General features: G+C 35.0%; 1 protein-coding gene across 4 annotated transcripts in view; it reads left to right on the top strand.

Annotated features, from left to right (window-relative positions):
- Window positions 1–25,133, top strand: part of Fig4 (FIG4 phosphoinositide 5-phosphatase) — a 111,484-nt gene that overhangs the window by 13,079 nt on the left and 73,272 nt on the right. For 2 of the 4 annotated variants that reach the window (XM_046430039.2, XM_046430047.2), the window contains exons 4-7: window positions 5,041–5,197; window positions 14,277–14,327; window positions 17,695–17,843; window positions 21,549–21,677. In XM_046430039.2, the coding sequence (XP_046285995.1) occupies window positions 5,041–5,197; window positions 14,277–14,327; window positions 17,695–17,843; window positions 21,549–21,677 (486 nt within the window). The remainder of the gene's footprint in view (window positions 1–5,040; window positions 5,198–14,276; window positions 14,328–17,694; window positions 17,844–21,548; window positions 21,678–25,133) is intronic. The other 2 variants (XM_046430065.2, XM_046430055.2) reach the window with 1 other exon arrangement.

Raw genomic sequence — 25,133 nt, 5'->3', positions numbered from 1 at the left:
GGAATAAGAAAGATATGGATAGAAGTAGGGAAGTGAGGAGGGATTCCAGCAAGAGTGACAGCAGAGGTGCAGAAATGAAGATGCTCATCGGAGCTGGAATGTTGGGGGGTAGTCAGATGAGACCAGATTATTCCGAGCCATGTGAATAATACATTTGTGAAATGATTAGAACGGTTGTCTTCCATTCTAAAGCCAAAATGTTTTCTCTTCTAACTTTTAGCATGCTTTATTTGTGGACATTCTCATTGGAATATGGCACAATCTATAGGAATCTAGAGCAGTTGCTTCTCAACTCTTTGTAGTAAAGGACCAGCCTAGATTTCATAGAATATATGAGAAATTAGTGTAAATTAGAAATTAATATATGAGAAATTGAAAAATAGCTATGCTAGATAGAAGATTCTTGGTTGACAAGTTTTCTTTTAGTGCTTAGGATGTGGCATCATCCTACCTTCTGACCTCTACTGACAAGCTTATTTGAATTTCCCTAGAAGTGATTTCAGGCAAGGGCCCCTGAGACCCAGGATTCTTGACTTGTCAAGTCAGGACAGAGCCTCCACTCTGTAAGTAGGGACTGGGTAGAATAAAGGACCATAGACCTCAGCCATACTTGCCTACAGTGGAGCTTCTGCCACACAGAGCTAAACGGAAGAGAAGTGCTGGTGGCCTTTCTCTCTTGAGCAGAAACTGTGGTCTAGACTGGGAACTGGGAAGAGAGGAAGGAGCCTTGTCCTCTTGGCTGTGCCTGCCTGAAGTGAATTGCCTGTTATTGGGAGAGGGTGTATAAGCAGACCATGATTCAAATGCCACAGACTTGCTGTTCTTACCAAGACTTAGTAGGTTCTCTTGAATAAATATTTCTCCATTTGCTTTATACCCTTAGGAAATTTCTGGAAACTTTCTGTGTTTTACTAATTTTCACCAGTATGGTTGTTTCCTTGGGGAAGGATTCTCCTAAGCTCCTCACAGTGCTATTTCAGAAGTGAAACCTTCCTCCCCCCCACCAAGAAAGTTAGTTTTAACTCCAAAAACAAAGTATTGGGAGCCATTTTTTTTTAAACAAACTACTGTGCTGAGAACTAAATGCTACCAAATATTAATGCATATGGATCTCTCTTTAATCACTGATATAGAACATATACATTTTAATGATTTGACATAAAATATAACTTTATTTTTCAACTCTCTAATACAGATTGAGCATCCTTAATCCCAAAATCCAAAGTGCTCCAAAATCTGAAACTTTTTGAGAGCTAACAGAACACTCAGGTGGAAAATTCCACACCATAAAACTTCATTTTATGCACAAAATTATCAATAATATTATCTAAAATTGTTTTTCAACTATGTGTTTAAGACATGTGTGAAATGAATATATGAATGAATTTCATGTTCAGACTATGGTCCCATTGCCAAGATATCTCAAAACTCAAATTTTCCAAAATCTAAAAAAATCCAAGTTCCAAAGCATTTTGAATAAGGAATACTCACTTGTATTCATAAAAAGCTGAACCATTCCACCATTATGTATAATTATAATGCACTAATAAAATATTTTTAAAAAATCGCTGTGTAACAAAAAATTTAAGAAAGCTTAACTATTACTAAAGAAAATGGCTTTATGGCTTCTTGTGTTTTATAAATACTCAGGAGTCAGGTTGGCAGGAGAAAGGTTTATTCAAAACAAGTTTTAAGGAAGATAGTGCAGAATTTTTTGTCTTAAATCTCCATCTTTAGGGAATTTAAGAGCATGAGAAGATTTTAGAAGAGAAGGTAGATTAGGATAAAAGGCAGGAAATACACATATGCAGATTTAGTTATCCAGAGATCATGTCAGTCTTAATTTCCTTAGCATCTGTCCTCAGCATGAGGAATTTTTTTTTATTCTTAGTGTGAGGAAGTACAGGATGCAGAAAAACAGGTTACCAGGAAGTTACCCTTAATTTCAGAGGGAATCTGTTTTATAACTATCAGAAATGATGTTTATAGATTTCATGAAGGATATGTAACTTACTGGACTCATTGTTTTTCTACCCAACCTCTTCACTTTTCGGGGAATTGGTACTATCTCCCTCTGCCCAATCTAAATCACCTAGTTCTTATATAAAATGGCTTACAGAGCATTGTGACTTTGTTCATTGGCCATAGTTCATTTTGGCCCAGGGCTAGGCACTTAACCCAAATTAGGTCAACCCTAGTCCTTTCCTAGGAATTCTGGAATTGAATTTAGTCAAAGAGTCAGTTTCTTTCCAGTGAAGCTTTTGGTTGAAAAGCTTAAATTTGTCAGTAGCGGTTTTCCACCATATGATTTAGAGAAGTAGAAGAGTCTGGTCTGTGGAGAGAGACAGAGGAATGGGATCAGTGTTCAGAGGCACTTCTTGACTGTTTTCTGTCACTTAGTCACATATTTGCCCATGTGTGTCATGAATCACTTCAGTATCTTTAATATAAATTCCTTTTTAAATTTGAGTTGGCTGAAGTTGAGTTTTACCACTCATAATCAACAGTCTGTGAAATCCCAAAATATGTTTCTAAAAACATTTATTGGTAATTATTTTTTTAAAGAAGGGGAAGGAGATTCCTTGAGAAGAATCCAGAAAGGTATCTCATCAAGATTAACATTATACATTAGCACAGAACTGGAAGGTTCTGAGAATTTATGTGGGTTTTTTGGTTTGTTCATCTTTGAGCCCAATATTTCCCAAATTTATTTGCTCACATCTACTTTTCTCTCCCTGGAACCTACTAACTAGTATTTCCTGGAGAACACATTAGAGGAAATGCTCTGTAGATACTACTCATATTGTACCTTTAAATGAAATTAGACCCCCATGCATCTGTGTGCCTTGTCTGCATTCTTTTAGTGAATTGGCTTTGACATATGAAATATATCCTTGACACTGCTGGAGAATACTCCTAAGGTTATTGCCTTTATCACATACCTTATTATGACGATTCACTCTAGAATTATCTCCCAGTTCTCAGAACTAGGATAGTTTCTTCAAGAAACTGATTTGGTTTTTAACTTTGGTCACTGTGTATAGTATAATTTTATGTGTATTCCTTTATATTATCTGTTAGAAAATGCAGAGGAAAATGTGAATTCATAGAGCCTTAAGATATATTCTGTCATATTACTTTTATTCTTGGCTTCATTTTACTATTTTTTAATGTTTTTCTTTACTATAATTTCCTCCTTAATATTTATCACTCTTGTGAGTATGTGTGTGAGTAAAATTGTGGCAAAACCCTTATAAAATGTACCATCTTAGTCATTTTTAAGTTTACAGTTCAGCAGTGGTAATGAGGCAGAAAAGTAGACAACTCATAGGTAGATAGGACAAGGCCCTCAGAGAAGAGAAGGAGAGAATTAGACCTTGCCATCCTACAAGGAGACAGCAGGCCTGGAGAACATCTTGTTGCTGCCCCTGACAGCTTCAACCACAATGACGCCTCCTTAGCTAGAATATCCTGTCATTGCCCCAGACATCTTGAACCCAATGACCCTTCCATGTATACCCCAACCCCTATCCTTAATAACAGATAACCACAAAATCTGCCTCTACCCCAAGTACTTCCTTTTGCACCAACAAACCCTATCCCCACTCTTGTGCTAATTAAGGCCTAGAAATTAGTTTCCTTGAGATTGAAGAAGACAAAATAGATTTAATTGGACCATTTCAGAATCCTGTACCCCACCAATCACTTACAGGGACAGACCAAGCTCATAAAAACTCCCAGACAGCAGACACCTATTGGCATCCTTCTCTTGGGATCCCTCTGTCTTTGGGAGCTCTTCCTTTTGCTTTGCTCTTACCCTGTGTTCATGGATTTCATTCTACAAATTTATAAGACAGAGAACCCACCATCCATGCCCTTTGTTACAGTAATGATCCAGTGACACTTCTGATCCAGTGACAATAGAAATGGAACTGGGCCTAAGAGCATGAACACATAGGCAAAGCCTTAACTGGGGATGGTTTACCTCAAGGAGAAGAGAGACAACACTGAGAACAGAGAGAATAGGCTATTTCCCAAATAAGGGACAAGTCTTTTATCAGGTTACTCAGTTCTGGTTTTACAAGTGGCTCCTGAAAAAGTCTTTATCACATGAGGGGGCAATCTCCATTTGTCTTATGAGATGTTTATCTACCAGACCTGAGATCCTGGATGGGTGATTGCTCCTGCTTGCATGTGTAGGGAGCAGTCTCATCTTTTTGTTTTTGGTACCAGGGATTATTGAACCCAGGGCGCTTTACCACTGAACCACATCCTCAGCCTTTTTTTCTCCCTCAGCTTAGGGCCTTGCTAAATTGCTGAGGCTGGTTTTGAACTTTTGATCCTCCTGCCTCAGCTTCCTGAGCCTGCCGGGATTACAGGCATGCACCAATGTGCCCGGCAGGCTGTCTCATCTTGAGGTTATCTGCCTGGAAAGTGTAGGGCAATGAATAAAAAAAGCTTGAAGTTGGCAGTTGAATGTCCCTGCAAATCTTGAAAATACCTTAGTCACTCATATCATGGTGTACTCAAAGGGGAACAAGACAGGTTAGGTAAATTTGAGCTAATAAACCTCATATCACCAGTTTTTAGACAGACATTCTGTGAGTAACATGCCTATATGCAGAAGGCCTTGGCAATGTATCTGCAATCTGTTCCTTTGGTGTGTCTTATCTAGTAGCTCTAATACCTTGTTGTGTAACACATCTCTAGAACTTTTCATCTATGCAGAATTGAAAGTTTATATCCATTGAACAACTCCCTTTAATCTTGTGTATAGCTTTGCTTAAGGCATCTCAATCCTGTTTGTAATGAGATTAAAGGAATTAATGAATTAAGTAAAATTGTTTACATTAATATTTTTAAGTGAGATAAATGACTGTAAGGTTATTTCTAGATATAATTCTAAGATAACCAAACAAATTTATGGCTTTAAATGAGATAGAAAATGTGTTAAAAAGTCTTTGGCCTCTTAAATATGTATCTAAAAAACCTTACTATATTTACAAAACATTCTATTTCTTTTTCTTTTTTGTTGTACAGGTTTTGTCAGGTTTTTAGAAGGCTATTATATTGTGTTGATAACTAAAAGGAGGAAGATGGCAGATATTGGTGGTCATGCAATATATAAGATCGAAGATACAAATATGATCTATATACCCAATGATTCTGTACGGATTACTCACCCTGATGAAGCTAGGTATGTACTAGTGGTAGCAACTTATTATTATTTTTTTTAATGAGGCAGGCCAATTAGAAAACAAAATAGAATCAAAAGATTCCAAATGCTATATATAAAGGTCAAATGTTGGCTCACAACTTTTGTTCCAGGCTGTGAAGGCTCCATTATAATAATTGATTCAGACAAGGACACAATGGTTATTATTTGCAAATAGGAAAAGGTAATTTGTATAATTAAAAAGAACAGACATACTTAACCAAATGATCAAACTTAGCATCACCAATAATGAGATAAAACTAGCATTATTTGCTTCTTATTGTGAAGCAATGGGAAAGACACAGATTACAGGTTTTTTTTCTTTTTTTTTTATTTGCTGAAAAAATTTCACTTGAATCTAAGCATGATGAAATGAGACAAATTCATATTGTATGAATTTTTTTCAAGACCACTGGCCTGGACTCTGAAAATATCAAAGTCATCAAAGACAGAAAAAAAACCCCAAAATTTTAGATGCAGCATGTGAACGTCAATTAGATCCTTGGTTGAAATGTACATGTACATGCGCACACATACACAGGGCTACAGAGGACTTTCTGAGGACAGATTTTGGAGCATTTCAGATTTCAAATTTTCATATTAGGGATATGCAATCAAATGGTTTTGAAAAATAAAATGTGCTTGTGTATTTAAAGAGAGAGGGCTCTAACCGTGAATTCAGAAAAGGGGCTGGTGTTCATTGTACTATTTTCTCTCCAATTTATTTATTTTTTTGTAGATTTGACATTTTTCCAAAGTTTTGGGAAAAATTATTGAAGCCTTGGGAAAGTAGAGGAAATTGATAGATTTAAAGTTATAAAGTTTCAATTCATTTAATATTGTAAGTGTTAAAATGAAACAAAGGTATATTTATGTTTTAGTATAGTAATAGTTTAGATTTAAATTATGCTGTGTACTTTTCATAGTGTTGTTTTGATACACAAACCAAAATTAAAGGTGGTGTGGCTCTTTTGCTTGAAACTTTGTTAGATTAAGGTTTCCTGGATTCTTGTGATGTCTTTGTTATGATTTAAAAGTGGTGTCTGTTAAAAAATAATTTGTTGCAGATGAGGATAGGAACAGTTCAACAGATAGATAAAGTAGATCTTTGTCTTGCACTAACTGAAAAATTATATCACATATACCTAATAGACTGGAATTGTATATTAATTAAAAGTGAATTAAATAGGCTATTGCACATGAATCAAGGGATGGGAAAGAGTTGAAGAGGTTTATATAATTAATAAATGCCATCTTGGGAACCATACACCAACAAGACATAACAATCATAAATATATATGCCCCAAACAATGGTGCAGCTATGTTCATCAAACAAACTCTTCTCAAGTTCAAGAGTCTAATAGACCACCATACAATAATCATGGGAGACTTCAACACACCTCTATCACCACTGGACAGATCTTCCAAACAAAAGTTGAATAAGGAAACTATAGAACTCAATAACACAATTAATAACCTAGACTTAATTGACATATATAGAATATACCACCCAACATCAAGCAGTTACACTTTTTTCTCAGCAGCACATGGATCCTTCTCAAAAATAGATCATATATTATGTCACAGGGCAACTCTTAGACAATATAAAGGAGTAGAGATAATACCATGCATCCTATCTGATCATAATGGAATGGAACTGAAAATCAATGATAAAAGAAGGAAGGGAAAAGAATACATCACTTGGAGAATGAACAATAGGTTACTGAACGATCAATGGGTTATAGAAGACATCAAGGAAGAAATTAAAAAATTTTTAGAGATTAATGAAAACACAGACACAACATATCGGAATCTATGGGACACATTGAAAGCAGTTCTAAGAGGAAAATTCATTGCTTGGAGTTCATTCCTTAAAAAAAGAAAAAACCAACAAATAAATGATCTCATACTTCATCTCAAAACCCTAGAAAAAGAAGAGCAAAACAACAGCAAAAGAAGTAGAAGGCAAGAAATAATTAAAATCAGAGCTGAAATTAATGAAATCGAAACAAAAGAAACAATTGAAAAAATTGACAAAACTAAAAGTTGGTTCTTTGAAAAAATAAACAAAATCGACAGACCCTTAGCCATGCTAGCGAAGAGAAGAAGAGAGAGAACTCAAATTACTAACATACGGGATGAAAGAGGCAATATCACAACAGACACTTCAGAAATACAGAAGATAATCAAAAATTATTTTGAATCCTTATACTCCAATAAATTAGAAGATAGTGAAGGCATAGATAAATTTCTTAAGTCATATGATCTGCCCAGATTGAGTCAGGAGGATATAGACAACCTAAACAGACCAATATCAATTGAGGAAATAGAAGAAACCATCAAAAGACTACCAACTAAGAAAAGCCCAGGGCCGGATGGGTATACAGCAGAGTTTTACAAAACCTTTAAAGAGGAACTAATACCAATACTTTTCAAGCTACTTCGGGAAATAGAAAAAGAGGGAGAACTTCCAAATTCATTCTACGAGGCCAACATCACCCTGATACCTAAACCAGACAAAGACACTTCAAAGAAAGAAAACTACAGACCAATATCTCTAATGAACCTAGATGCAAAAATCCTCAATAAAATTCTGGCCACTCGGATACAAAAACTTATCAAAAAAATTGTGCACCATGATCAAGTAGGATTCATCCCTGGGATGCAAGGCTGGTTCAATATACGGAAATCAATAAATGTTATTCACCACATCAATAGACTTAAAAATAAGAATCATATGATCATCTCGATAGATGCGGAAAAAGCATTCGACAAAGTACAGCATCCCTTTATGTTCAAAACTCTAGAAAAACTAGGGATAACAGGAACATTCCTCAATATTGTAAAAGCAATCTATGCTAAGCCTCAGGCTAGCATCATTCTGAATGGAGAAAAATTGAAGGCATTCCCTCTAAAATCTGGAACAAGACAGGGATGCCCTCTCTCACCACTTCTGTTCAACATAGTTCTCGAAACACTGGCCAGAGCAATTAGACAGACGAAAGAAATTAAAGGCATCAAAATAGGAAAAGAAGAACTTAAATTATCACTATTTGCAGATGACATGATTCTATACCTAGCAGACCCAAAAGGGTCTACAAAGAAACTATTAGAGCTAATAAATGAATTCAGCAAAGTGGCAGGATATAAAATCAACACGCATAAATCAAAGGCATTCCTGTATATCAGCGACAAATCCTCTGAAATGGAAATGAGGACAACCACTCCATTCACAATATCTTCAAAAAAAATAAAATACTTGGGAATAAACCTAACAAAAGAGGTGAAAGACTTATACAATGAAAACTACAGAACCCTAAAGAGAGAAATAGAAGAAGATCTTAGAAGATGGAAAAATATACCCTGTTCATGGATAGGCAGAACTAACATCATCAAAATGGCGATATTACCAAAAGTTCTCTATAGGTTTAATGCAATGCCAATCAAAATCCCAACGGCATTTCTTGTAGAAATAGAGAAAGCAATCATGAAATTCATATGGAAAAACAAAAGACCCAGAATAGCAAAAACAATGCTAAGCAGGAAGTGTGAATCAGGCGGTATAGCGATACCAGACTTCAAACTATACTACAGAGCAATAGTAACAAAAACAGCATGGTACTGGTACCAAAACAGGCGGGTGGACCAATGGTACAGAATAGAGGACACAGAAACCAATCCACAAAACTACAACTACCTTATATTTGATAAAGGGGCTAAAAGCATGCAATGGAGGAAGGATAGCATCTTCAACAAATGGTGCTGGGAAAACTGGAAATCCATATGCAACAAAATGAAACTGAATCCCTTTCTCTCGCCATGCACAAAAGTGAATTCAAAATGGATCAAGGAGCTTGATATCAAATCAGAGACACGCCGTCTGATAGAAGAAAAAGTTGGCTACGATCTACATACTGTGGGGTCGGGCTCCAAATTCCTCAATAGGACACCCATAGCACAAAAGTTAATAAGTAGAATCAACAAATGGGACTTACTCAAACTAAAAAGTTTTTTCTCAGCAAAAGATACAATAAGAGAGGTAAATAGAGAGCCTACATCCTGGGAACAAATCTTTACTCCTCACACTTCAGATAGAGCCCTAATATCCAGAGTATACAAAGAACTCAAAAAATTAGACAATAAGAGAACAAACAACCCAATCAACAAATGGGCCAAGGACCTGAACAGACACTTCTCAGAGGAGGACATACAATCAATCAACAAGTACATGAAAAAATGCTCACCATCTCTAGCAGTCAGAGAAATGCAAATCAAAACCACCCTAAGATACCATCTCTCTCCAGTTAGATTGGCAGCCATTATGAAGTCAAACAACAACAAGTGCTGGCGAGGATGTGGGGAAAAGGGTACACTTGTACATTGCTGGTGGGACTGCAAATTGGTGCAGCCAATTTGGAAAGCAGTATGGAGATTTCTTGGAAAGCTGGGAATGGAGCCACCATTTGACCCAGCTATTCCCCTTCTCGGTCTATTCCCTAAAGACCTAAAAAGAGCATGCTACAGGGACACTGCTACATCGATGTTCATAGCAGCACAATTCACAATAGCTAGACTGTGGAACCAACCTAGATGCCCTTCAATGGATGAATGGATAAAAAAAATGTGGCATTTATACACAATGGAGTATTACTCTGCATTAAAAAATGACAAAATCATAGAATTTGCAGGGAAATGGATGGCATTAGAGCAGATTATGCTAAGTGAAGCTAGCCAATCCCTAAAAAACAAATGCCAAATGTCTTCTTTGATATAAGGAGAGTAACTAAGAACAGAGTAGGGTCGAAGAGCATGAGAAGAAGATTAACATTAAACAGGGATGAGAGGTGGGAGGGAAAGGGAGAGAGAAGGGAAAATGCATGGAAATGGAAGGAGACCCTCAGAGTTATACAAAAGTACATACAAGAGGAAGTGAGGGGAAGGGGAAAAATAATATAAGGGGGACAAACGAATGTCAGTAGAGGGAGCAGAGAGAGAAGAGGGGAGGGGAGGGGAGGGGAGGGGAGGGGAGGGGGGATAGTAGAGGATAGGAAAGGCAGCAGAATACAACAGACACTAGTATGGCAATATGTAAATCAATGGATGTGTAACTGATGTGATTCTGCAATCTGTATATGGGGTAAAAATGGGAGCTCATAACCCACTTGAATCAAATTGTGAAATATGATATATCAAGAACTATGTAATGTTTTGAACAGCCAACAATAAAAAATTAAAAAAAAAATAAAATAAATGCCATCTTTATGATTCTTTAGCCAAAAATAGTCAAACAAATTGTTTGGTTCTATGTAGAAATTTTACTATCTTTAATTTTTTTTTTTTTTAGAGAGAGAGAGAGAGAGAGATTTTTTTTTAATATTTATTTTTTAGTTTTTGGCGGACACAACATCTTTGTTTGTATGTGGTGCTGAGGATCAAACCCGGGCCGCACGCATGCCAGGCGAGCGCGCTACCACTTGAGCCACATTCCCAGTCCTAGAAATTTTACTATCTTTAAAGAGTAAAAATATCTTATTGTTTTATCCAAAATAAAATACAATTATATTAATACCTCACTATAAGTGGAACAAAGTAATATTATTTGATAAACAAAATGTTTAACACACTTACAAAACTGTATAATCCAATAATGCATTTAAATACAAATATTTGGTAAAATATTAGTAAATTCTTACCACTTTAAACTATTTCTAGGGAAAATTATGATCATTTTAATATTTACAGGAAATAGAGAGTAAAATTTTAAAAGCATTGCCTTTAATTAAATAAGGAACAATAGAGATATCTACCATTATGACTAATAGCCCTAGCCAATTCAATAAGACTAGAAAAATAAGGTATAAAGCTTAAAAAGGAGGGGCTGGGGTTGTAGCTCAGCAGTAGAGCACTTGCCTACCATGTGTGAGGCACTGGGTTTGATTCTTAGTACCACATAAAAGTAAATAAATAAAATAAAGGTCCATTGACAACTTAAATAATATTTTTAAAAAAGCTTAAAAAGGAGGCACATTATTATTATGTAGACATGATGTAGCATATTTTCTACTTGAAAAATATAAGAATATCTACAAGCTCTCAGAACTAATGAAAAGGTGATTGAAAAAAAATATCAGCATGTAAGAACCAGTTTCTATACACTGGCATTATCCAACTAGAAAATTTAATAATGACCCCATTCACAACAGCACCCAGACACATAAGCCACCTGGAAATAAACACAACAGAAGCTACACAAAACCTTATGGAGAAATTTAAATCATTACTAAAATATATTTAAAATCCCTAAATAATTGGAAAGATGTCCCTTTGTTCATGGATGAGAAGACAATGTCATAAAGATTGGTTTTCTCCAAAATTAATTCATAAATTTAATGTAACTAATCAAATTCCAGAGGATTTTTTAAAAATTTAAATATCAAAATTATTTTAATTTTCATATAGAAAAGCAAATGTTTAAGTAGAGTTTCGATAATAATTCTAAAATAGAAAACAAGAAGAAATAAACCTAACCAAACAGCAAGACTTGTAGTAATGAAGATAATCAGTAAGTATAATTAAGATAACCAGATAGTAATACGCTTGGTATTGGAGAAGGAACTAACAATGATTGATAAACAGAGTCGAAAAAGTCTAGAAAAGATTCACTTTATGTGGGAAAATGGCATATGAGAAGAGTGAGCACAACAAATCATTGGGGAAAAGTTATGCTAAATGGTGCTGGTTTTAAATTTGGACAAAAATAAATTAGATTCTAATCTCTGACAGTACTCAAGAGGCAATTCCAGAAGTTCAAAGATGATTTTAAGGGAGAAAAAAAAAAGTATTTTTATGATCCTAACAGGGAGGAGGATTTCACAAATAAAATTTAAAAAAAGCACAAACTATAAAAAATGACATATTTGGTGCTTTTTATATTAAAACAATATTATAATCCAGACAGATTTTGGGAGATAAGCTGAAGTCTGAAAGTCTAATAAAGATTAGTATGTAGACTATCTGAAGAATTTTTACAAATTAGTGAGAAGATGATAACCTAACTGAGAAATGGTTAAACGTTAGCTAACAAAAGAGATGCTGAACCTTGCTAGTAATTTGGGAACTGTAAATTTAAAAAGGTACCATTTCATTCTCACTATATTGGGAATAATTAAAATATCTGTTGTTGTCAAATGTTAGCAGAGACAAGGGAAATGAATTTATGCTATGAGTAATGTGAATATCAGCAAGTTATAAAGTGATATTAATTTGGCCCCTTAGGAAGACAATTTGACATGTTCTAATAAAACTGAAAATGTGCATTATGTATATGCCAGTAGTTCTGCTTCTATATACGTGCCCTAGAGAAACTCATACAAGTATATAGAAAAGTGGTATGTTCTTGGCAGCATTGTATCTTATAGTGGGAAACTAGAAAGAACCTAACAGTCTATCTTAAGTCAAGGAATGGATAAATAAAATGTGGCATGTATTATATGATGAAGTAGCAAACATCAGTTTAAGTGAACATATTAAATCCTTAGCTTTTAACATAGTTACTTTAAAAATTGAGTGGGAAAAAAGGGTTTCAGAAGAATATACAAAGTTTGGAATGATTTGGGCAAATGTATTCAACATAGTATAATGCTACATGTCACTTAGAAAAATTTTATTTATTTATTTATTCTTTTTAGTTATACATGACAGTAGAATGTATTTTGACATACCATACATACATGGAACATAATTTCCCATTCTTATGGTTGTACATAATGTGGAGTTACACTGTTCGTGCATTCATATATGAACATAGGAAAATTATGTTCCATTCATTCTACTGTCTTTCCCATTCCCATCCCCGCATCTGCTGTGCCTCCTCCAATCTAGTGAACCTCTATCCCCACCACCCCCATTGTGGGTCAGCATCCACATATCAGAGAGAACATTAGGCCTTTGGTTTTTTGGGATTGGCTTATTTCATTTAGCAGGATAGCCTCCAGTTTCATCCATTTACTGGCTAATGCCATAATTTCATTCTTATTTATGGCTAATATTCTATTGTGTATATATACCACATTTTCTTTATCCATTCATCTATTGAAGAGCATCTGGTTTGGTTCTATAGCTGAGCTATTGTGAATTGAGCTGCTATGAACATTGAGCTACATGTAATTTTAAAGGTGTCTGTAATGGGGTAGAAGTAATGGCACACTAGGACAGAAGGGTTCATTCATGTCAGTAACAGAAAAGTGGTAGCCTTTAGAGAGAGAGAACAGGACTGAATAAACAAAGGGGATTTTTAACTCTTTAAAGTATGTTTTAATTATTTTGTTTTTAAAAAGTTGAAGTGAATATAAAAACGTGTATATTTGTTTCTCTTGAGTGAAAGGCAGGTGGATATTCTATAATTTTTTCTTCAGTTTAAAAACTTTCCAACTTAGCCAGGTATGACATGCCTCCAATTCCAGGGACTCAGGAGGCTGTGGCAGGAGGATTATAAATTCAAGTCCAGTTTCAGCAATTTAGTGAGACCCTGTCTCAAAATTAAAAAATAAATAAAAATTTAAAAAAAGGGCTGGGTATATAGTTTAGTGGTAAGGCTCTCCTGGGTTCAATCCCCAGTACCAACAAAACAAAATAATTTTCCAATTTAAAATTATGATGATGCACAAATATTTGATTTTTGTTATACTCTTCTCTCCATCCTCAAAGTATTTACAAAACCACACTGTAAAAGTGAAAACAGTTATTTACTGCTATCTTGCCATCAGTCGAAATGCCCCACACATGTAGGTGTATGATTTTGCCTCTGACAGGCATAATCAGTGACGAGGAACGAACTATGAAGTTAAGAGTCTTTTAGGGATGATCAGCAGATTTAGAGCTGCTTCTGATGAAATCTCTATTCAGGAATGGCTTGAATTACTCAGTTTAATGAGTGTTTTACTAATATAAATATATATAAGCATATGTTATATATGTTATAAGTGTATATAAGCATATATATAAGTTTGTATCATCTGAATGTTTTTCCAGAATGTTTTTACATGCTTTGATTTTTTTTAAGGTATCTACGAATATTTCAAAATGTGGACCTATCCAGCAATTTTTACTTTAGGTAAGTTGTAACTTAGTTTTGTCTCTATTAACAATCACTTAAAGTTTTACATTATTTTCCAGGGGGTATAAATAAAGTGAGAGCACACAGTAGCACTTCTACATTAAAAAAAAAAAAACAACAAATTAATTTATTTAAAAGCATTTAAATGTAGTTATTTCTTTTAAAAATCTGATATTTGAAAATTCATACTGGGAAGTGATATTGACCAAAATATATTGTTATATTGTGTGCATATCCAAATATGTAACAATCAATCCCACCATTATGTACTATACCAATAAAATTGGAAAACAGAAAATTCAAATGGATAAACTAAAGGGTAGTCTCACTATAAAGGTTATTTTTTTTTAGATAGGACTTGATGTGTTTTAAGGAAATATTTTTGTTTTGCAGTTTTGAATTAGAAACATGAACTCTGCATTCAGCCAGAGAGTTGTAACAGTGTCACAGTTCAATTTTCACTGAATAATCTGGCAAAATTAGGTGCAAATAAATTAAAAATAGGACAACTATCGCAATACTGACATATTGCTGGTGCCATCTCAGATTAATAATTTTCCTGGAGAGAAATTAAGTATATATGAAAATACCTCCTAAGAAAAATATATTAGGAGGGAGAATATGAATCCCCAATAGTAAAGAGACATTTTAGGACATATATTTATGGTAGCCTAACAAGCAAACCAACCAATCCAGGGATAGTCTGAATATCAATAATTAAAGAACAGGCAAGTAAATTATGGTATAGTATTATGATAAAGTGTTACACCACCACTGATGTGACCAATATGTAGATCTAGTAGAAAGAATTATTGTGATAGATGGAAGATTCTGTCTGCTATAATATCCAAATTAAAAAATAGAACACAAAATAGCATGTGCTAATAAGAACCTCAGTCATGAGAACTGAAAGAGAACCTAGCACATTTGTTTTTTTTTTTTAAATTTTTTATTGTTGGTTGTTCAAAACATTACATAGTTCTTGACATATCATATTTCACACTTTGATTCAAGTGGGTTATGAACTCCCATTTTTACCCCGTATACAGATTGCAGAATCATATCAGTTACACATCCATTGATTTACATGTTGCCATACTAGTGTCTGTTGTATTCTGCTGCCTTTCCTATCCTCTGCTATCCCCCCTCCCCTTCCCTCCCCTCCCCTCTTCTCTCTCTACCCCCTCTACTGTCATTCATTTCTCCCCCTTGTATTATTTTTCCCTTTCCCCTCACTTCCTCTTGTATGTAATTTTGTATAACCCTGAGGGTCTCCTTCCATTTCCATGCAATTTCCCTTCTCTCTCCCTTTCCCTCCCACCTCTCATCCCTGTTTAATGTTCATCTTGTTCTCATGCTCTTCGTCCCTACTCTATTCCCAGTTACTCTCCTTATATCAAAGAAGACATTTGGCATTTGTTTTTTAGGGATTGGCTAGCTTCACTTAGCATAATCTGCTCTAATGCCATCCATTTCCCTGCAAATTCTATGATTTTGTCATTTTTTAATGCAGAGTAATACTCCATTGTGTATAAATGCCACTTTTTTTTTATCCATTCATCTATTGAAGGGCATCTAGGTTGGTTCCACAGTCTTGCTATTGTGAATTATGCTGCTATGAACATCGATGTAGCAGTGTCCCTGTAGCATGCTCTTTTTAGGTCTACCTAGCACATTTGTAGCTGTTGGTATTATATACTGACAGGGTAATTTGCATTTTTTAGAAATTTATTTTTAATTAATAGATTAATCACTTGTTTATGAAATAAAAACATGTCTACTATGTATACTGTTTGATGTCTTCATTTATGTAAAATTGAAATTTGTTTTAATAATCACAGAGTGAAGGGCTCCTAATGAAATAATTTTCACTTTCGTAAATATTTGTTTTGTTTTGTTTTCTAATGCTGGGGATGGAACCCAGGGCTTCACATGTGCAAGGCAGTGTTCCACTGCTGACTCATACCTCCATCCCCATAAATATTTATTGAATGTATATTTTCCTTGTATTTTATCATTTTCTTTTTAGTCTTTATTGCCTGATATTATGTTTATAATGTCTGAATTATTACTGAAATTCAGTGATACTATTAAAAATGATCTTCTGCTTCATATTTCTCGGTTTGTCTTCATTAAGTCTTTCCAAAAGTAAAAATAATGAAGATTAAAGTTTTTGTGCCTCATCCATAGTCTTTTAAGAAGGGTATACTATATCCTTAAGATTCAGCTAGAATAAAGCAATTATTTAAAATAGGAAGAACTGATTGTTAAATGTCAGAAACCAACTTCTTTTTTTTTTTTGAGAGAGAGAGAGAGAGAGAGAATTTTTTAATATTTATTTTTTAGTTTTTGGTGGACACAACATCTTTATTTTATTTTTATGTGGTGCTCAGGATCGAACCCAGCGTCCCGCACATGCCAGGAGAGCGTGTTACCGCTTGAGCTACATCCCCAGCCCCCTAGCTTCTTAATATAGCTTTTATCTCTTTAAGATTGTCTACTATAAAATGAATGGAACCGTCAAGAAAATGTAGTAAAGTTGAATTTCATAGATGAAACTGAAATCAGTTTCAATTAAATTATGTAAATAAATTTAAAAAGAAATAATAAGGTGTTTGATTCTCCAGTCAGAATTGTAATCATCTTAAAATATTACTAAAATATTTTAAAAACAAATTGTATTAACCTGAAGTATTCAAGATACCTTTTGAAATTCTGTGCCAAAAATATATGCTAGAGATACTCATAAGATTATTAATTATGTGAAATCAGAACTGTAACAGGTTTCTTTTGGCCTAAAGTCCAAATTTTATTTGCATAGACTTTTATAATTTTTATAAGGTTTTACTCTCCTGAAACATGTTTCACTGTAATGGCTTATCTTATATGCTTATTCTTGTTTTTTTATTTAGTCATTATACTACCAATAATAATTAATATAATCATTTTGGCTCATGTGTAAACTAGTGTTCACAACCATGTACCATTGTAGTGGATATTGTAATAACTTCAGGATCCCATCCAAATACATATGAAAATGTGACCCCTATGCATAAGACCATGAATGTACATTGATTTCAGCATGAAGCAATAAATGCACATTGTGCAAATCAATGAATATAAGTTACTCACAATGTGTTATTTATTTTTACTCATGCAGATATCTTAAGTCATGCTGTGAGTTTTTGAATTTCCAATCATGTTCATATTTTGCTATTTTACAGTGCTTATTTGAACAGCATTGCTTCTAAGTTGAAATAACAGGTGCTAAGTAATTTAGTTCACAGATTTTAATTCCATAAGGGAGCAAGATCATGAAACGTGCTTTGCTTTTGTAATTCTCAAGTTAAAATTCTCTTCTCAGTTACAGCTATGATTTGTCTCACTCACTTCAGTATAATCTTACTGTCTTGCGAATGCCCCTGGAGATGTTAAAATCAGAAACAACCCAGAGTCGCCAGGAGAGTTTTGACATCTTTGAAGATGAAGGATTAATTACACAAGGTGGAAGCGGTAGGTGCTTTTCAGCATATTTAATGTATGTTAATGTGGCGTCCATGAAATGGCATCTCATTAAATTTATTCACATTCCTCTCATATTTCTCCATCCCTCAGTGCTCTTTATCTTTACATGGGGTTGTTTTAGATTCATGAACTTGACCAATTCATTTTTATAGAGATCATTAATCACCATGTGATTTTGTTTGTAGGCCAGCCAGAAAATTGTATGCTGACATTTTCTAGCCATTATTCATGCACTTTTTTTTTCTTTGTACCAGGGATTGCACCCAAGGATTTTATTCACTGAGCCACATTCACAGCCCTTTTTATTGTTTATTTCGAGGCAGGGTCTTGCTAAGTTACTTAGGGCTTCACTAAGTTGCTGAGGCTGGCTTTGAACTTCTGATCCTCTTGCCTCAGATTCCCAAGGCTGTGACATTACAGGCATGTCTCAACATGTCCGGCTATTCATGCACTTTAAAAAAATTTTTTTAAATTTGTTTTAATTAGTTATACATGACTGTGGAATGCATTTATGCACTTTGATACATATCATACATAGATGGGATATGATTTCTCATTTTTCTGAGTGTACATGTTGCAGAATCATATTGGTCATGTAGTCACATATATACATAGAGTAATAATGTTTGTTCATTCTACTATCTTTCCATCCCACATCTCTTCCCTTTTCCTCCCATTACTTCCCTCTACCTAATCTAAGGTAATGCTATTCTTCCCTAGTGCCCCTGCCAGCCTTATTTTGAATTAGCGTCTGCATATTAGAGAAAACATTCGGCCTTTGGTTTTGTGTTATTGGCTTATTTCGCTTAGCATGATATTCTCCAGCTCCAACCATTTACTGGCAAATGCCATAATTTCACTCTTCTTTAAAGCTGAGTAATATACCATTGAGTATATATACCACATTTTCTTTATCCACTCATCTATTGAGGGACATCTAAGTTGGTTCCATAGTTTAGCTATTGTGAATTGAGCTGCTATAAACATTGATGTGGCTGTGTCACTATAGTATGCTGATTTTAAGTCCTTTGGGTATAAATTAAGGAGTGGAATAGCTGGGTCAAATGATGATTCCATTCCCAATTTTCTGAGGAATCTCCATACTGTTTTCCATAGTGGTTGCACCAATTTGCAGTTCCACCAGCAATGTGTGAGTGTACCTTTTTCATCACATCCTCACCACCATTTATTGTTGCCTGTATTCTTGATGACTGCCATTCTGACAGGAATGAGATGAAATCTTAGAGTAGTTTTGATTTTCATTTCTCTAATTGCTAGAGATGTTGAACACTTTTTCATATATTTATTGATCAGTTGTATTTCTTCTTCTGTGAAGTATCTGTTCAGTTCCTTAGCCCATTTATTGATTGGGTTATTTTTTTTTTGGTCTTAAGTTGTTGAGTTCTTTATATATCCTAGAGATTAATGCTTTATCAGAGGTGCATGTGGTAAAGATTTTCTCTCAATCTATAGGCTCTCTTCTCATGTTATTGTTTCCTTTGTTGAGAAGAAGCTTTTTAATTTGAATCCATCCTATTTATTGATTCTTGATTTTACTTTTTGTGCTTTAGGAGTCTTATTCAGGAAGTCAGATCCTAGGCTGACATGGTAAAGATTTGGGCCTGTTTTGGTGCCAATACCATGTCGTTTTTGTTACTGTAGCTCTGTAGTATAGTTTAAGGTCTGGTATTCATGCACTTTTTATTGGTCTAGACTTTTTGTAAAGTGTAAATGGAAAAAATTTTTTGTTAATATCAGAGAGTATAGTCCATCTTATTTTCCATCATAAAGACTAATGCAACATTTTTTTTGGGGGGGGGCGGACAATAGGTTGCCTAGAAATTTACATATAATATCTCTAAGCCTCATAAAAATTACTTGATAAATATGAATGATGTAGTGGATTAGTTACTTGTTGCTATAACAAATTACAACTTAGTATAACACACATTTATTATCTTACAGAAGTCAGTTTTCCCAAATGGGTCTCGTTGAAATAAGTTTGGTGTATCAGCAGGGCTGCATTTCTTTCTGGGGGATCTAGAGGAAAACCAGTTTTCTTGCCCTTTCTATCTTGTGGGGGCTCTCTCATTTCTTGGTCCTCCGCTCCCTTCCTTCCATTTTCAAAGCCAGTAGCAGCCATCCAAGTTGTTTTTCTACATTACATCATTTTAACATTCACACTCCTCTTTTCTTCTTTCATTTATAAAAACCCTATGATTACATTGGGTTCATGTGGATAATCCAGAATAATTTCTTTGGCTCAAAGTAATTTGCTTAGTAGCCTAAATTACATCTGTACTTTTATTCCTACATGGCATGTAATATAAAATATTCATAAGTTCTGCTGATTAGGATTCTGACACCTTTGCTGGGGTCATGGATTAATTTCCCACACAGGGGAAAACTGATAGGAAATAAAGAGAGGGAAAAAAATGGGAGAGTAGGTAAAAAGGAAAATAATACATTTTGAAAAGTCTCTGCTGTGTGTCATATAATGTGGCAGGGGCTTTGCAAAAACTCTTTAATCTGAACAACATCCCTGAGTAGTAGGGTTATCATTTTACAGTTTAGAAAATGGCGATGTTAAGTAACTTACCTAAGGTGCCAAAGTGGGAGAGTGTCTGCATTATTCATTCTCTCATGTGATGCGTTGAAAGGACAGAGAAAGTTTAATTTTTATAAATGCATTATAGTATGTAAATAAATACTCTCAGCCAGGTGTGGTGTACATGCCTGTAATCCCAGTGACTCAGGTGGCTGAGGCAAGGAGGATCACAAGTGTGAGGCCAGCCTGGGCAACTTAGTGAGACCCTGTCTCAAAATAAAATTTAAAAAGGGCTGGGGATGTAGCTCAGGGGTAGAATAGTCCTGGGTTCAATCCCCAATACCACAAAAGTAAATAAATTAATTAATACTCTTATCAGATCATGTTTTGAGGCAAAAAATAGTATTGCTTGACTACTATCCAAAACTGGTGCTGTATTTTAGGCTATTAGTTTATACATACGCTTGTTTCTTACTTGTCACTATAGATGATTTTTTAAAACTCATTGATGTTTAATACACTTATATGTGGATATTCTGAAATCATGTTTGATGAAATTAATTTCTTCATGTGAAAAGGCCTGGTGTAATAATAACTACATTTTATGGAAGATTGAGTAATGTGCCAGGCTTGTTCTCAGCAATCATTCTAAGCAGTTGTTCTAAGCACTTTCTGTGCAGTACTAATTTATTTCATGCACAGCAACCACATGATTCAGGTGCAGATGAGGAAACAGAGGCACTGAGATAGTAACACTTTGGTCACGCCTGTCATGCTACTGATAAAAGGCAGAGCCAGGATGTCCTAGGCCCAAGCACTCTGATTGCATGCTGTGCTCTCAACTCCTGCTCTCTGTTGTCTCTTGGCTTCTTAATGTATTTGTACATGGGACTTTACTTTCCCTCTGATTTTCCTTTCTCTTAAGTTAAAAACTCTCAGAAATCAGAAAAAGCATTTCTTTTTTGATTTTAGTACAGAATCAGCACAATGCTCTAGATACTGATATGAATGATATCTAATGAAAATGACAATTGTATTAATCAGGCATCTTGCTTTGAAGTTAAAAATGTCATTGGAAGAACTTAAAAATGAGTTGAATGTCAATCAGTTTTCTTATTTTTTTGGCATCAATTTTTATTTTTCAGGTGTATTTGGGATCTGTAGTGAGCCTTATATGAAGTATGTATGGAATGGTGAACTTCTGGATATAATTAAAAACACAGTGCATCGTGACTGGCTGTTGTATATTATTCATGGGTTCTGTGGGCAGTCAAGTATCCTTTTTGTAAAAATTTAAGTATATATTATTAAACTTGCATTGTACCAATTTGCAAAAAACTCCATGCAAATAATATGATTATAATAATCATTCTATACATTCTAATGCCAGGCAATAGAAATACAAAGAAGAAAAAAGACTCTTTGAACAGACCTGTTATGTGCATAGAAAGATTAATAAGTAGCAAAGAAGAAAACGCTGTATGCATACTAAGCTATTTAGTATCATGCTATTTAGATCATGCTTCTGTGGGAGGAGCAGAATTCCTGGCAAGTGGAGAGGATGGCGCAGGACAGTCTCATGGGAATAGAACTTGAACTGGGCCCTAAATAAAACTCAGGCCTCAAAAGTACAAGAGAGAGAGATCATGGGTTGGGATAGCACTGTGAGAGTAAAAATGGAAAATATATGGCAGTGTTCTCATGGCTTGTGTATAAAACTCCTGGGAAGGTAGGAGGTAGTGGAAAGCAGATTGGAGGGGTCAGATTGCCAGTGATCAGATAACCTTAGTGGTCAGGCTAAGGACTTTGGGTTTGGTGTTTGAATTTTTGAAAAAAAAATTTTTTTTCAGAAGGGTGAAATATGTGTAAAGTAATATTTAGGAAGCTTTAATGGACAGCCATTTTCAAACTGGGTTAAGGAAAATAATATACTAAATAGAAGTAGGTTGAACCTTGGGGTGAGCTGATGAGTTCAATTTGAAGAAAACTTTTTTCCTTCTCCAACTTGATCTTTCATTTAACTTCTAGCTAACGTTGAAGGTATTCAAGAAATTGTCATTATATTGTGAGGTTTAGAAAGGCAGTGTATAGTATCTACAAGTGGATTTAGTTTTTTTCTGTTCTTTTTGAGATAATGGAGGGCATTTGTGCATTTGCATTTTTTAGTTGACATTCTTTTTTTTTTTTTTAAGACCTATAGTTAAAGCTTTAAAGGAGTGGCTTCTTTGAGACCACTAAGTGGGTGAATGGGACCTAAACATTATTAATTATGCCTTCTTAGGCCAGACCATTTGGGAAGAGTGGAATCAAGGGGCATACCTAGCCTGAAAGGTTTGCCTTAAAGAGTGTCAGTGTTGTCTTCTTTATGGTAAGTGGGGAGAGAGGCTAGATGCAGACACAGGACTCTGGAAATGGAGATGAGTGAGTTTGATGTGCTACACTTGAAAATCAGGCTTATTACTTTATAATCATTTTCAACCAGAGAGTGGTATTATCAACTTGATCATTCACTGCATAATGAGATTTGACCCTGAATCACATTCATCTGTTCCCCAAAATAAAATTCACCTGAGGAAAAAAACAAGTTTTTTTTTTTCACCACCAAAGATACCAAACAGAATGTGCTATAGTTTCTAAAATGTAGTTCTAAACCATTTTGTATTTCTAAGATCTAGCTCCAGGACCGGGGATACGATCTACATACTGTGGGGTCGGGCTCCAAATTCCTCAATAGGACACCCATAGCACAAAAGTTAATAACTAGAATCAACAAATGGGACTTACTCAAACTAAAAAGTTTTTTCTCAGCAAAAGAAACAATAAGAGAGGTAAATAGAGAGCCTACATCCTGGGAACAAATCTTTACTCCTCACACTTCAGATAGAGCCCTAATATCCAGAGTATACAAAGAACTCAAAAAATTAGACAATAAGAGAACAAACAACCCAATCAACAAATGGGCCAAGGACCTGAACAGACACTTCTCAGAGGAGGACATACAATCAATCAACAAGTACATGAAAAAATGCTCACCATCTCTAGCAGTCAGAGAAATGCAAATCAAAACCACCCTAAGATACCATCTCACTCCAGTTAGATTGGCAGCCATTATGAAGTCAAACAACAACAAGTGCTGGCGAGGATGTGGGGAAAAGGGTACACTTGTACATTGCTGGTGGGACTGCAAATTGGTGCGGCCAATTTGGAAAGCAGTATGGAGATTTCTTGGAAAGCTGGGAATGGAGCCACCATTTGACCCAGCTATTCCCCTTCTCGGTCTATTCCCTAAAGACCTAAAAAGAGCATGCTACAGGGACACTGCTACATCGATGTTCATAGCAGCACAATTCACAATAGCAAGACTGTGGAACCAACCTAGATGCCCTTCAATAGATGAATGGATAAAAAAATGTGGCATTTATACACAATGGAGTATTACTCTGCATTAAAAAATGACAAAATCATAGAATTTGCAGGGAAATGGATGGCATTAGAGCAGATTATGCTAAGTGAAGCTAGCCAATCCCTAAAAAACAAATGCCAAATGTCTTCTTTGATATAAGGAGAGTAACTGGGAACAGAGTAGGGACGAAGAGCATGAGAAGAAGATGAACATTAAACAGGGATGAGAGGTGGGAGGGAAAGGGAGAGAGAAGGGAAATTGCATGGATATGGAAGGAGACCCTCAGGATTATACAAAAGTACATACAAGAGGAAGTGAGGGGAAAGGGAAAAATAAAACAAGGGGGACAAATGAATGTCAGTAGAGGGGGCAGAGAGAGAAGAGGGGAGGGGAGGGGAGGGGAGGGGCAATAGCAGAGGATAGGAAAGGCAGCAGAACACAACAGACACTAGTATGGCAATATGTAAATCAATGGATGTGTAACTGATGTGATTCTGCAATCTGTATATGGGGTAAAAATGGGAGCTCATAACCCAATTGAATCAAAGTGTGAAATATGATATATCAAGAACTATGTAATGTTTTGAACAGCCAACAATAAAAAATTAAAAAAAAAACACAAAACAAAAATTATTACAGTGTTACCTAAAGAAGCTGACAACAAGGTAGAGAAATGACTTAAAGGATTTAAATTAGCAATACTTGAAGACAATTTTTGTAAAATGTCAGATCCTGTTATTTCAGGTAATGTTTTACTAAAGGTGTCCATAATAGTCTTTTCCAAATTCATAATTTCTAAAGTTAAATGTTGATGTCCATTTAACCGTCTTTTAACAGTTTCCCAGGAATCACTGGTATTATAAGGCACAGGAGTCACACAAATATGAGAAGAATTTCAGTCACACTTCAGTACACTTCTGATAGCCAAGATAGTCACTTGATCACCAAGCCAGGAAACAGTATGTTATAAATTGATCAAATCTGTAGCCAATTGAGAGTCTAAGTCCTTTTGTTGTTGCCATAATAAATGAGCATCTTGATGCCATGTTCTCACAAAAAAAAAAAAGAATAATAAATGCTTGTTTTTTTTAAAACAATGAACAGCATCATAGATTATCATTTTAAAGCTTATTAGTTTAAAAGATGAATCTAGTTTCCTGGTTATCAAGCATTTAATAAATCCTGGAAGTCTGTATGAAGATAAAAGTAATTGCTCTTTACTGAACATTTACTATAGGCTAGGCATTAGGAGTTTACAAGCATTACCTCGAGTAGTCTTCCCAATCACCTAGCAAAAGTACAAGTTGACTCTCCTTTATTCAAAATG

The sequence above is a fragment of the Marmota monax genome, unplaced genomic scaffold, assembly GCF_021218885.2.
Source record: "Marmota monax isolate L192 unplaced genomic scaffold, Marmota_monax_Labrador192_F-V1.1 WCK01_AAM20220418_F8-fsc00013, whole genome shotgun sequence".
In the NCBI taxonomy this organism is placed as follows: domain Eukaryota; kingdom Metazoa; phylum Chordata; class Mammalia; order Rodentia; family Sciuridae; genus Marmota; species Marmota monax.
This window is presented reverse-complemented; position numbering and strand designations above follow the sequence as displayed.